Below are 14742 nucleotides of genomic sequence, written 5' to 3' on the forward strand. Positions count from 1 at the left end.
ATATATATATATATACACACACACACACACACACACACACACACACACACACACATCTACAGTATGTTAGTCTATAGAATCATTATGTAGAAAGATCCTGCAGCACCCTTGAGACTAACTGAAAAGAACAAGTTGGCAGCATGAACTTTCCTAGACTAAAGTCTATTTCTTCGGATGCATTTAGATGCAATAATAATAATAATAATTAGAGAGATCTTGCAGCACCTTTGAGAGCAACTGAAAGATAGAAGTTGGCAGCGTGAGCCTTCCTAGGCTAAAGTCTACTTCTTCGGATGCATTTCATATGGCCAAACCCACCCACAAAATCTCATTCAAGGAAAATGCAGGCCGTTACAAAATAAAAGCTGAAGAAACTGCTATAAATATCAATCCATGCTTCTTAGCCATGCTCAAAATGGAGGGCATTTTGGGATCCCTCCTGGGCAGAATGCTGAATGCTGAAATGCCTACAAGTACTGCAAAAGGAAATCCTGTCACTCTGTCCGAGGGACACAAAACTGGCACAAATAGAGTGACCAGGGCATTTGATGGGGCAGCCTGGGCATAAGAGTGGGCATCCTGTGCCCATCCCTTCAGCCTCTTCCTGCGGTGTCTATTGATTTAATAAGGGAAGGGTCAGAGAACCCAAGGACTATGAAAGCGAGACAAAGGCCCTTCCTTGCCGACAAAGGCCGGCCAGGTTTTAATGATGCACCAAAGCGGCTCTCCTCTTTGCTGTGGTGATTAGGAGCATGCTGGCATTGTTGGGCCCAATGCTAAATCCCAGCCGGGCAGCACCATGGATGATGGGATTGAGTCCTCCCACCCTCCGGAAGCCCCTTCTTTGCTGCTTTGGGGAAACCCTCTGGAAGTCCTGGCCGCTCATTAGCCTCCCAATTACGAGAGAAGAAGGAATTGAGGAGGGGGCTGCCTTGGGATTAGGGCCCACTCCCAGCCAGAAGCAAGGCTGCTTTGGTTTGTAATTCCCACTTAATTAAAACTAATTAAGTTGGGGACTGGCTGGGGAAGGCAGTTGCAGTGCTGGGGGAGGCGCATCAAGTGCCTCATTCGGAGGCCACAGATGTGGGAGGATGTGGCAGCAAACCATGGAAAGCAGGTGTTGTTGTGCTGGTTGTGCGCCTTCAGGTCTTTCCCAGCTTTTGGAAACCCTAAGGTGAACCTAGAAGGGGGTTTTCTAGGCAAGGTTCTTCCAAAGGAGTTTGCCATTGCCTTCCTCTGAGGCTGAGAAAGTGTGACTTGCCCCAAGGTTACTCAATGGGTTTCATGGCCAAGCAGGGATTCGAACCCTGATCTCGAGTCCCAGTCCAACACTAAATGGACCTGGTTTAATAATGTTATAAGTCAAGTATTTTGATAAAGAGTACGGAAGCGAAAGGGAAATAGAGGAGCGATCACTGAATGAACCATGGAAGTCTATAGTATACAATGGACATTCGGCTGTTTGCAGTTACTGATATTATTAGACCGCATCTATTGTAAATAACTGATATAGCAGAGTTTTAATGTATATAATTTGATGATAGTGATGATGGTGGTGATGATGATGATGACTGGACCTGATTCTGGTTTACATCTTGGACCTTAAAGAAGCAATCCATGGATAAAGAAGGCTGACTGTTGATAAAATTACTTGCAAAGACATAAGAAAAAATATGCAAAAACCTTTTGTTAGAATGCATTTAAAGTATCTGAAGAATAAGAGCCACACAAAACAAAGCCATTTAGAAACACACAGTTGCCAGAAGAAGGGCTGGCTATTAAGGGTCCTGGGGAAATGGAATAGGTCAGTTTTTGGTAAGGAGGGAGCCTTCCTGGGAAGGGCTTTCGGACCCCGGGGTTCTGGTCTGGATGCTCCATTCTGTGTATATTCTGCAAATGTAAGCCTATGAAAGGAGTAAACAACAGTATATTGTGATGTGGAACTTAAGTGTGACTGGTATCTGGAGTAGAAAGCCAACAAATCTCTTTGTGTCAGATAATGAGAAAGCGGAGGATTACTGCCTGGTCTTGGCCATTTTAGCCAAGCGAATGCAAATAAAACCACAGCAGAAAGGAAATCTGGCAAAGGAAATCATGAACCAGCCACACAGAGCATGGAGTCTGTGAGACATACTCTAAATACCCTCAAAGCACCAGATCCTGTCTGATCTTGGAGAGCTAAACAGGGTCAGCCCTGGCTAGTACCTGGATGAGAGACCGCCAACAAATTCCAGGTGCTGGAGGCTCAGAGAAAGGAATGGCTAAAACCACCTTTGGGTATTCCTTGCCTAAGAAAACCCTAAGGAATTCATGGGGTCCTCATAACTCATAGGATCATAGAACTGGAAGAGACCACAAGAGCCATCCAGTCCAAGCCCTTTATTCTCATAGAATCATAGAGTTGGAAGAGACCGCAAGGGCCCTGATCCAGTCCAACCCCATTCTGCCATGCAGGAAATCCAAATCAAAGCATCCCTGACAGATGGCCATCTAGCCTCTGCTTAAAGACCTCCAAGGAAGAAGACTCCGCCACTCTCCAAGATTATATATTCCACTGTCAAACAGCCCTTACTCTCTGGAACTTCCTCCTAATGTTGAAGTGGAGTCTCTTTTCTTGAAGCTTCCATCCATTGCTTTGGATCCTAGTCTCTGCAGCAGCAGAAAACAAGCTTGCTCCCTCCTCAATATGACATCCCTTTAAGTATTTAAACAGGGCTCTCCTATCACCTCTTAACCTTCTCTTCTCCAGACTAAACATCCCCAGCTCCCTAAGTCTCTCCTCATAGGGCTTCATGGTTTCCAGACCTTTCACCATTTTAGTCTTCCTCCTTTGGACACATTTCTCTGGTTTCCCCACATCCTTTTTGAATTGTGGTGCCCAGAACTGGACACAATATTCCAGGTGGGACCTGACCAAAGCAGAATATAGTGGCACTATTACTTCCCTTGATCTAGATACTATACTTTTACTGATGCAGGCTAAAATCACATTGGCATTGTTAGCTGCCGCCCTGTTAGCACTGTTGACTCATGTTCAACTTGTGGTCTACTTGGACTCCTAGATCCCTGCCATGCAGGAACTCACCATCAAAGCACAGATGGCCATCCAGCTTCTCTTTAAAGACCTCCAAAGGAGACTCCACCAAAATCTCCATTTAGGGCGTTTGTTCCACTGTCGAACAGCCCTTACTGTCAGGAAGTTCCTCCTAATGTCCAGATGGAATCTCTTTTCCTGCAGCTTGCATCCGTTGCTCCTTTGGATCCTGTTCTCTGGAGCAGTAGAAAACAAGCTGGCTCCCTCCTCAAAATGGCATCCCTTGAAGTATTTAAACAGGGATATCATATCACCTCTTAACCATCTCTTCTCCAGGCTAAACATCCCCAGTCTTTTCCCCATAAGGCATGGTTTCCAGACCCTTCACCATTTTAGTTGCCCTCCTTTGGCTCCAGCTTCTCAATGTCCTTTTTGAATTGTTTTGCCCAGAACTGGACACAATATTCCAGGTAGGCTCTGACCAAAGCAGAATAGACTGGCACTATGACTTCTCTTGATCTAGACACTATACTTCTATTGATGCAGCCTAGAATCGCATTGGCCTTGTTAGCTGCTGCATCACACTCTTGACTCATGTTCAACTTGTGGTCTATTAGGACTCATAGATCACTTTCAAATGTATAAATCTCCTTAAGCCAGGTATCCCCCATAATCCTATATCTGTGCATTTTATTTTTTGCCTTAAGTGCAGTAACTCACATTTCTCTCCATTGAAGTTCATTTCATTAGCTTTGGCCAAGCTTTCTAGTCTATTCAGATCATTTTGAATTTGGATCCTGTCCTCCTGGGTATTAACTATTCCTCCTAGTTTGGTGTCATCTGCCAATTTGATAAGCATGCCTTCTATCATCTAAGTCATTGATAAAGATGTTGGATAGCAAACTGGGCCCAGGACAGAGCCCCACTGGACACCCCACTGGTCACTTCTTTCCAGGACGAAGAAAAGGAGCCATTGCTGAGCACCCTTTTGGTTCAGCCGGTCAACCAATTACAAATCCATTTAACAGTATTCAAATAAACAGAGAACTTGAAACTACATACACAGCACAGGAGAGTATAGAAGAAAACCAAAGAGGTATACTTATCATGACAGTAGTCCTTCATCAGACTGAATCATACATACATGGCACAACCATCTAAGGGCAGGTAGCCAGAATAAGGATGGCCAGTGATTCTACTTCATGGCTTTGCAGAGGTGGCCAATAAAATGCATGTCCCATTAGCTGGGCACAAATGAGCAGTAAAAGGCCTTGCTAATTGACTGATAATGGGAGACCAGGGGCAAGGTCACACCTGCCTGTCCCTTTCCCCTTTTTCGGCTCTTGATGCTGTAAGTGCCCTCAGCCTGGAAGGAAAAGAGCAGGAGGGAGAACCTCCTCTCCAAATAACACTCTGTGAGATACTGCATTGTAGTACAATGCCCATTGCCATGCTATAACAGAAACCTCTGTTTTGAGAGACCTGTAGGAAAATAAGACTTTCTCCATGGATGCCTGTTTAGAGATGCAGAATTCCTCAACAGATGATTGCGTTATAGTGCTCCTCTGTCAGATGTTTAAGTCTATATGGCTGTCTCTTTGGTGCTTCTACATTGCAGAAATAATGCAGTTTGACACCACTTTAAGTGCTGTAGCTCCATCCTATGGAATCCTGGGGTTTGTAGTTTTGCAAGCCTGCTCTGCCAAAGACCGCTGGTGCCCCACAAAACTACAAGTCCCAGGATTCTCTAGAATGGAACCATGGCAATCAAAGCGATGCCAAACTGCATTTTGCACCCTCGGTGATGTTTCCTCCATGCTCCATGGAAAGAGCGTCTTCCTTTTCCCATCAAAAGTTCCACTTTGCAGGACCATTTTGCCCAGATTTGCAATTCCTGGGTCTTTGATTTATTTATTAATTCAGACTCACTATCTGGAGGGACAGACTTGGTTCTAAATTCTGGGGAGAAACTCACGCATATTTTGCAGGGATATTTGTAAGATGTTGCTATTATTGCTGCTGCTGCAACTGCAGACTGAGCAAATTGGATATGCAATAGCAAATTGCAACAGTGTCTTCGCTGACCGTTGCAATCAGGAATCAAGGCGCAGGACTGACTGAGCATTAAACAAGATTACATGCCGAGAGACAGAGCCGGCCGTTGTCCCGGCCAATCTCCTTAACCTCCTGCCAGAGAGAGAGAGATGTTCCCAAGGCTCCTGCAAAAGGGACTGGAATGCAAAGCCAGAGGCCTTGAAATTAATAATCCAATTTGGGAAACGAGGATGGGATGGAGAGGTCACTCTGACCGAAGGGCTGGCTAGGCTGAGGTCAAGGCAATTTACAGAGGGCAAACAATATGAAGAACTTATTAAGCACATCCATACTGGATCATTCTCCTTGCCTTGTTTCCCATGCTATCTCTGCGAAGCTTCCCACCTAGAATATCCTGGTCCCTTGCAATATGCTGAAGGCTGTGTCTGGAAGGTCATTTCTCCCCGCCTCGGTCAGTTGGAAGGCATTAGGGTCACTTGGAGTGATGAACCCTGCCACCCTGTTTAGTCCTGGATTCATGGTCAACAAAGGAAGAAACATCTCTGACATCTTCACTGATGCCTCTCTCCTTCTCCTTAGCAGGCAGTGACCTACAGCCCCCAAAACGGAGAAATGAATTTCAACAGGGAGAAATGTAAGGTACTGCAGTTAGGGCAGAAAAATGCAATGCACAGATATAGGATTCTGGGGGACACCTGGCTGAACGAGAGACTTATATGTATGAAAGGGATCTAGGAGTCCTAGAAGACCACAAGTTGAACATGAGTCAACAGTGCAATGTGGCAGCTAAAAAGGCCAATGCAATTTTAGGCTGCATCAATAAAAGTATAGTGTCTAGATCAAGGGAAGTCATAGTGCCACTCTATTCTGGTTTTGTCAGGCCTCACTTGGAATAACACTGTGTCCAGTTCTCGGCACCACAATTAAAAAAGGATGTTGAGAAACTGGAGCCATGTGTCCAAAGGAAGGTGACTAAAATGGTGAAGAGTCCAGAATCCATGAAGCCCTATGAGAATGACTTAGGGATCTGAGGATGTTTAGCCTGGAGAAGAGAAGGTTAAGGGATGATGCTTAAATATTGAAGGGATGTCACCTTGAGGATGGAGCAAGCTTGTTTTCTGCTGCTCCAGAAAACAGGACCCAGAACAATGGATGCAAGCTCCAGGAAAAGAGATTCCATTTCAACATTAGGAGGAACTTCCTGAGAGTAAAGGCTGTTCGACAGTGGAACACACCTCTTCCTCGGAGATTGTAATGTAGTTTCCTTCCTTAGAAGTCTTCAAACAGAGGCTGGATGGCCATCTCTCGGGGGTGCTTTGATTGAGAGTTCCTGCATGGCAGAAGGGGGTTGGACTGGATGGCCCTTCTTGGGGTCTCTTCCAACTCTATGACCCTATCTTTCTCTCTTCTTGGCAGCAGAAGGGGTCCTTCCACCCCAGACCCCTCCATAGCCACGCTGCTGGTGCTCTCTGGGGCCCATGAGTGCCATTCTTCTTCTTGCAGCCCAGAATCACTGTCCAAAGGGAGGGTCTGGGATTGATTGTGCAGCTCCAAAAACACAGATATCCTGTGGGTCAAGGTCTCCCAAGTGTTTGCCTCCTGTGTTGTGTCATCCTCCTTGTCCCTAAAGTCATCCCCCTTCTTCTGCTTTGATGTGGTTGTGTCTATCCATCTAGCATGGAGTCTTCCTTTCTTTCTACTGCCATCCACCTTTCCTAGCATTATTGTCTCTGAGGCCGCCATGCTCCATCTCCCTGCTCAGGTCCAGCAGGATCAGGCCCATTGAGTCCATCGTCCATCTGGCATCTGGGGTCTTCCTCTCTTTCTACTTCCCTCCATCTTCCCCAGCATTACTGTCTTTTCCAAGGAGTCCTTCCTTCTCATGATGGGTCCAAAGTACGAAAGCCTCAGTTTCAGCATCTTTGCTTCCAGGGAGATTTCATGCTTGATCTGTTCAAGGACCCATTTGTTTGTCTTCTTGGCTATTCCTAGTATCCTCAGCACTCTTCTCCAGCCCCTCATCTCAAATCAATTCATTTTCTTTCTGTTTGTGCTTTCTTTGCCAATGTAAAGCCCGAGACCCCCACCGGCCCAGCCATGCTGGGTCAGGAGGCTCCAGGAGCTGCATCTGGAAAACAAACTGACTTCCCCAAATGCCATTCCTCCTGAGGAGAGTGGTATGTGGAACAGGAGTGATTTGGGATTACGCTCCAGGAGCATGTAGGGATTCGCTAATCCCCCCTATTAAACCAGGAGGAAATGCCCATCCCAGAGGGAACAATGGCTTTGGCCGGCAATAATCCTTGGCCTCATCAAAGTGGGAAAGGGAGGCAGCCCAATTGGATTACTACTACAAGGAGGAGGAGGAGGAGAAAGAGAGTGGGAAGTAGAAGCCTTCCTCCCAGCCTTTTGTCTCTGGGCCGGGATTAGCCCAGCCTGAAAGGAGCCAAGCAGAGCTAATGTCTTCAGGTGCTGGAGACCAAAGCAAGGGATGGCACACCTGCCACAACAAGGGCTTCTTCGGGGGGTGCCACGAAATTGACTTCAGGAGGAGGCTATATGGGAGTGAGGGCATAGCAGCCCCACATGTCTTAATGGAGACCCACTGGGGCAAGGAGGAAAGGAGTCGCAATGTTCGGTCAAGGAGTGGAGATTGCGTGCGTGCGCATGCGTGCAAGAGAGACAAGAGATGCCAGCATGAAAACTCCTTGTTGTGCGCCTTTGAGTTGTTTCTAACTTATGGCGATCCTATGGTGACCACACCTTAGGTCAAAATGATGACCACAGAGAACTTACACACATTCAGCCTAGTCAACGGGGAAATAGAAATAGTAAGAGAGTTCTCATACCTGGGATCAAACATTGACAGAAATGGGGACTGCAGTCAGGAAATCAGAAGATTAAGAATGGGAAGGGCAGCTATGAAAGAACTAGAGAAGATCCTAAAATGCAAGGATATACAACTGAGCACAAAAGTTAGAATCGCACAAGGCATTGTATTCCCTATTATTGCCATGGATGGATGTAAGAGCTGGACAGTCAAGAGAGAAGATAGGAGGGAAACCCATTCATTCGAGATTATGTATGTTCTGGAAAAGAGGGCTGAGGATCCCATGGACAGCAGCCAAATGGACAAACCAATGGGTCCAGGAGCAGATCAAGCCAGAAATCTCCCTGGAAGAAGCCAAGATGACCAGACGTGGACTATCATACTTTGGACACATCATGAGAAGGAACTAATTGTTGGAAAAGACAATAATGTTAGGGAAAGTGGAGGGAAGGAGGAAGAAAGGAAGGCCACATGCAAGAAGGATGGACTTTATTATGAATATGAGTTTGCAGGAGCTTGGCAGGAGAGGACAAGGGGGCCTGGGGATGGCTCGAGATCGACTCAAGGGCAGTTAACAACAACAAGATGAACCTATCGTAGGGTTTTCTTGGCCAGAAAGAGGTTGCCACCGCCATCTTCTGAGGTTGAGAGAGTGTGCCTTGCTCAGGGTCACCCAGCAGGTTTACATGGTTGAGACAGGATTCGAAATGTGGTCCCCAGAGTCGCAGTCCGACAGTCAAACCACACTGGCTCCTGCAGAGAAGGCTAAATCTCTCACAAAATCTGTTGCGGCACCTACAGAGAAGGCTAAAGATCCCAAAAAGCTCCAAAACCCAGAACCCCATAGTGCCTTGAGCCATGGCAGGTCAAGCAGTGTCCAGCTGCATTAATTCTGCAATACAGACACAGCCTAAGGTTCCATCTATCACTCTAGTATCTAGCCTACAGAACCTTTCACCGGGGAATGGCATTTCCCTGGACTAAACCTGGCATGGCGGACGGACTTTCCTGGGCTTCCTCCCTTCAGCCGCCTCCTTGGTTTTGGCCTCTGCCCCACCTGCCTGCCCTCCACCTGCCAATCCCTAGGGGCTGCCGCGATGGGGTTCAGATGGCCATTAGTTCAAAGGGCCCTTCTTGCAAATGCCCACCTTCTGCTAAGGACCTGGGAAAAGTCACACTTGGGTCTCCATGGAGGGGGAGGGAATGTGTGCGTTGGGGGGCCATGGAGGGAAACAGCCCTCCGCTGGATTACTTGTTCTTAATTCTTGTTAAATTTTACATAAGGTGAATATCCCATTACAAGAGAGGTTTTCAATTCTGAAATTTATATCGTTATACAATGATGTGTATTTTATACTACTTATTCTCTCAAATTGTACAGCTCTATCCACCAGCTATCCTTCCCCTTATGATCTAACATCAAACTATGCGACTTACATTAATGCACTATCGGAAAATCATATTATTAATCTACTAAAGCAATGTACATACTTTCTTTTTCTTCAATTTGAATATAACATTTCCAAGAATTTTATTTTTATCTAATAATATTGTTTGCGAAATTGTATTATTGTACTACATCGACATGTAACACATACTGAAACTGATATTTTATTCTGTCAATTTAATATACTAATAAATAAATAAACAAATAAATCAAGAGCTGCAAAGTAGGAGAGTCTACCACCCTTTAAGAGAAAGCAGTAGAGACCACCCTCCACCCCAAAGCCCCCCTCCCTTGCCTTGGGTCTGACCTGGTCTGAGGAAGAGTGGACAACGGAGAGCAAGGGAGGCATCAAGGCATCGCTGAGAAGGTGACCGTCTACTTGACCGAACACCCCAAGCGCCCCTGCGATCAAGGACTGTGCTCTTCATCATCTTTAAGGGCCATTTGGGACGCGAAAGTGTCCCAAGCAGCCTTGGCCATTTCTGCAGCACCAGGCACCTGCCAAAACACCAGCCGATTCAGTGACTTCCTCATGCTGTGGATAACAACCTCCATCATCCCCACCCACATGGGCACTATAGTCCAGCACAAGTGGAGGGTGCCATTTCAGGGAACTGGGAGTGACCTCTTCTAGCTTGTGAAGAAAAGGAGAACTTGTGCACAGTGCTGTTAATGCAAGGATGCCCACACATTTGGGGTGCTTGGTACATTTTGGGTTCTGAGGCAGTGCCATGGGCACCACTAGCTGTAAAATGTTAGGGTTGCAGGGTAGGAGAAATCATGGACATTTCATCTTGTCCTGTCCTGATTAAAGGATACCTGCCACTCCATGAGCTCCTGGGAAGGGTCATCCATGACTGTGGGGGGAATGCATCTGCCCCATGTGTTAGCGTGAAGTTTAAATTAACCCTCCATGCTGCTGAACCTAGTTGAGGACAGGGTTGGGCAGCACCATGTGTAGCACCAGGATGGATTTAACACTTCTTTGGCAAAGGGAGTCACCATCACCAGCCAGCTCTTGCCTAAAGGCGTCAAAGGACAAGAAAGGAGATTCCACTTAAACATTAGGCAGAGCAAGAGTGGTTCATCAGGGGAGTGCCTTGGAGGGCAGTGAATTCTCCTTCTTTGGAGACAGAGCCTAGATGGCCCTTGCGGTGCCTCCAAATGACTGCATTCCTGCATCCTCCAACTAGCAGCGTTTCAAGGGGTCAGTCCTGGGTGGCCACTTCTAGCCCAGACAGCAAGTGGTTCTTGCTCCTTCTTGACTCTCTTTCATTGCTCTGGAGGATGTGGAGCAGCTAATGTCAAAAAGCCAGCTCTGTGGGCCAGTATGCAAGATGCAACCCACTAGGGCTGCTGGTTTGCAAGAAGGAGGCCATAAAAGTTCAAGGTGGCCACCCAGAAAGGAAAGGCCAGGCCAGTTCAGTGTTGCCCCAGGAAGTGTTGGAGGGAGGGAACGAAGGAATGGGGGAAGCCATTGCTCCTCCTGTGTGTCCTTTCCTTTGGCCCAGTACAAATAGACCCTTGTAAAAAGAAGGGAGAGATGAAAGGCTGGACTTGTAAAACAGACTTGCCATTATGTGGCCCTAAAGAGCTTCCCTGCATGGAGGTGGGCCTTGGGCTGGCTGCCATCTTGTGAAGTGGCTTGGCCTGTTCAAAGGGGTCTCTGCGGGCAGCTCCAGTGCAAACAAGGGCCGGACCCCTCCCCAGAGAAGCCAAATACACTCAAACGCTTGTGCCCACCTGGGGCACCCGTATTTCCCAAAGCTTTGCCCCCTGACACTCCTGTGCAGAAAAGAAGGGCAAACAGATTTGTTTGTCCCAGGACGGGGGTCTTGCTGAGAAGCCCCTTCCTCCCCCTCCGGTCCCAGGCCCATCAAAGGAGCCCAGGAAGAACCGCAGTTGTTGTGTGCGTTGAGGGTGTGTAAAATGCAAAGCTGTGTCCATCTCCGTTTTGTTTGGAGAGGACACACATAGGCAGGTGGGGGCCCTGTATTCTTCTTGGGACCCCCAAACAGCTGGACTCTCTCTTGGGGGCTAACGGCAATGGGGAGGGGGCCAAGAAAAGAAGGAAGGAAGGAAGGAAGGAAGGAAGGAAGGAAGGAAGGAAGGAGGCAAGCTGCAACGATTGTGAATACAGGCTGAATCTCCCTTATCTGGCATTCCAAAATCCCAAATACTCCAACATCCAAATTTTTTCCTCATAGATGGCTGAGACAGTGACACTTTTGGAAACTTGGTTTAATGCACAAAATTATTAAACATATTACGTAAGAAATGACCATCAGGCTGAATGCATAAAGTGAACATGAATGACTGAGACAAGGTATGCAAAACCTTTCAGTCTTCCAATGTCCCCATTGTCTCCTTTAAGGTTATGGCAGTCACCTGTGGTCACTGTTTTTATAATGTTCAACCGTCACCCTGCTTTTGCAGTTTCTTCAGAAACTCTTCCAAAGACTTGTTATTTTCTGGTGTCACCTGCATACCTAAAATTGCTCCATCCCAATTTGAAAGTACCCTATTTCTCCACTTTGTGTCCTGACAAAGGCCTCTTGTCCAGTATTCCAAAGAGGCAGAGGAGGAGGAGGAGGAGGAAAAGCCATTATTATTTATTATTTATTATTATTATTATTATTATTATTATTATTATTATTAACCTTTATTTATAAAGCACTGTAAATTTACGCAGCGCTGTACACACAATCTTTTTAATTGGACGGTTCCCTGCCCGACACAAAGGGAGTGCTCTCTATAATCTCTATTATAATACATATAAAATACATAGCAATCCAGGAAATGATTCAATAAAACAGGCAAGAAAAGAACATCAAATAGCAAGTGACAATTATGCAATGCCTGGGAAGGCTTCTCTGAACAGGATGGTATCTGTGATTGGTTTTGTCTCATGCGCCAGATAATGATGGGCTGGGTGCCAATGAGCTGGTAAGTGCAGCCCCTAATTGCAAGTCTTGCAAGTGACCAGGAGCTGCAGGGTGCAAAGTATTTGGGCCCTTTTACATATCATTAGCCTTTCCTGCAAGCAGAGTTTGGATTCAGAGAAAAGTGGCCACAAATGGTTTATCAGCCCAGATCAATGCCATCAGCCCCAGGGAGCAAATGTCTTTCCAACTGAAGTTCCTTCTTTAGGAAGAGGGATTCTGCTTCAGAGGGGGTCAAATCAATGGAGATCCATTCATTAGTCAACTCTCAAGGTGTTTAGAAGCTAATGCCCCACAATAAAGGTCATTAACAAAGCAATCCCATTTGGAACAAGGGTGAATTGGGGCACTGTCTGGAGGTGAGCGCACCTTTGTTCCCATGTGGATTGGATGTCTGGCCCAAATTCACCACTGAAGCAAAAGGGGGCTGAGCTCCTTCCCAAAGGATCCAGGCAAAATTGGACTCCCAAGACTCCTGAATCTCATCTGGAGTTACCAGTCAGAAGTGTACCAAATGACCAGCCACTAATAAATAGGAAGGCAGCAACTGGCACCGAGTCTTCCCAGGAATAGCGAAGCCTGCCTGCCATCTACCCTAAGTGTATTTACTTGGGGATAAGCTATGCCTGGTACTGTAGGCTCTATTTTAGGGGAAGGAACTGGCAAGCATATTCCTTGCCTTTAAAACCCTATGAAATTCATGGAGCCACCATAAGTCAATAGGAAGGCACATACACACACACAAGCTAGAACGGAGAGAGAGCCAGGGTTGTGTATCCTTTGAGTGTGGACTAGGGCAAAAGAGAGACCAGGGTTTGAATCCCTGCTTGGCCGTGGAAACCCAGTGGCTGACCCTGGGCAAGACACACTCTCTCAGCCTCAGAGGCAGGCAAAGGCCTCTGAACAAAAACTGCCAAGAAAACCCTATGAAAGGGTCACCGTAAGTCGGGAACAACTTGAAGACACACAACAACAAACCTTGCCTTCCTGTTAAAAAAATGCAACAACTTCCAGAGCTGGCAGCACTCTTTCTCGATCTATCTGCTTGCCTTTGCATGTCCTAAGCTGACCGTTGGGGGGCAGCCTGGACTGGGCCCTTGTTTGGGGCCGAGTCCTCTTCCTCTGGGTCAGCACAGTTGCTTCTCTTGCCGGACACCCCGCCACCCAATTCTCCTCCTTTCCCTTGGATGAAAAGCTTCTGCTCGCCAAATAGAGATGTAGCTATTTGGGGGATGAAATCAGTGCCCCCCACCCGAATAAGGAGTCTGCCTTATGACATATTCCTTCAGTCCCGAAATCTCTAGCACTGCAGAAAATCACCCAAACCCCAAAGCCTTCTTCCATGGGCTGTGTCTGCCCTCCCTGGCCGCTTGGCCTTTTGCCCTTTTCTTTGGATGCCTAAACTCTTTTTCCAAATGGTAAAATTCAAAGATACAGCCGTGTCAGTCTGTAGGATCAGGATGTAGTAGCGAGATCTCTAGCACCTTTCAGACTCACTGAAAGAAAGGAATTCTTTTTCCAAATGCTCAACTGAAGTTTTACGTGGCTGCGATGCTAGAAATTTGTGGACTAAAGTGACATTTCATTGAGGATCAAAATTCTTATATGGGTGTGAGGGGGGGTCACCTTCCTTTTGTCTCCCCTGTTGCTAAACTCACCCACACACACATACCGGCTTCTCCCCATTAACAGAAGGGCAGCTCCATCCATTCCTGCAGGAAGGGCTGCTAATTGCTTGGGTTCTGGGGGGCGGGCGAAGGGTTAATGAATGAAGGGTGCCCTGGATCTGGCCTGGGCCTCAGAGAGGTTTGGTGGAAAGGAAGAGGGAGGCACATTTGGGGCAGGGGGTCTCTTCTTTGCCTCTGCCAACAGAAAGCCATGGAGGAGCAGCTCCCACTATAGACCACAGTAGTGAGATTGCGTGTGCCTGTGAGGCAGGGGCTATGCTGACATTGGCAGCATGACCAATAGGCTTTTGCCGAGGAGCCAGACTCAATGTGCCAAGCTGCTGCTGGACACCAGTAATACTGGAGGGTGACACTGGTGGAGCATCTCTCAGAGACAACGGCAATGGCACCAGGGCTAACCTATAGCAGACACTGTGCAGAAAGCAACATGGTAAACCAATGTTTGCCATTGACATGGACCACGCTGCAAACATTCGATGGCTAATGGAGCGCACCAAGGAATTGCAAAAGAAAATCAGCATGTGCTTCATAGACAATAGCAAGGCCTTTGGCTGCATAGATCATGAAAGGCTATGGAAGGCCCTTAAAGACAAATGGGAGTGCCAAGACATCTAATAGTCCTAATGAGGAATCTGTACTCAGGACAAGAGGCTGCTCTCAGGACAGAATACAGATAAACAGAATGGTTCCCAATTGGAAAAGGTTTCAGACAAGGCTGCATCCTTTCACCTTATCTGTTCAACTTG

General features: G+C 46.9%; 1 protein-coding gene across 2 annotated transcripts in view; it reads right to left on the reverse strand.

The window, feature by feature from the left end:
• Positions 1-14742, reverse strand: part of LOC149313330 (uncharacterized) — a 28312-nt gene that overhangs the window by 11090 nt on the left and 2480 nt on the right. The window contains exons 2-3 of one of the 2 annotated variants that reach the window (XM_089527163.1): positions 10186-10388; positions 9674-9864 (exon numbers count right to left, since the gene is read on the reverse strand). In XM_089527163.1, coding sequence (XP_089383289.1) covers positions 9674-9864; positions 10186-10217 — 223 coding nt within the window. In that variant the 5' untranslated portion in view covers positions 10218-10388. Of the gene's footprint in view, positions 1-9673; positions 9865-10185; positions 10632-14742 lie in introns of those variants that run through there. The other variant, XM_089527162.1, reaches the window with a different exon arrangement.

This window comes from Sceloporus occidentalis, unplaced genomic scaffold (genome assembly GCF_023333645.1).
Source record: "Sceloporus occidentalis isolate IW3139 unplaced genomic scaffold, rSceOcc1.0.p SCAF_5, whole genome shotgun sequence".
NCBI classification, from domain to species: domain Eukaryota; kingdom Metazoa; phylum Chordata; class Lepidosauria; order Squamata; family Phrynosomatidae; genus Sceloporus; species Sceloporus occidentalis.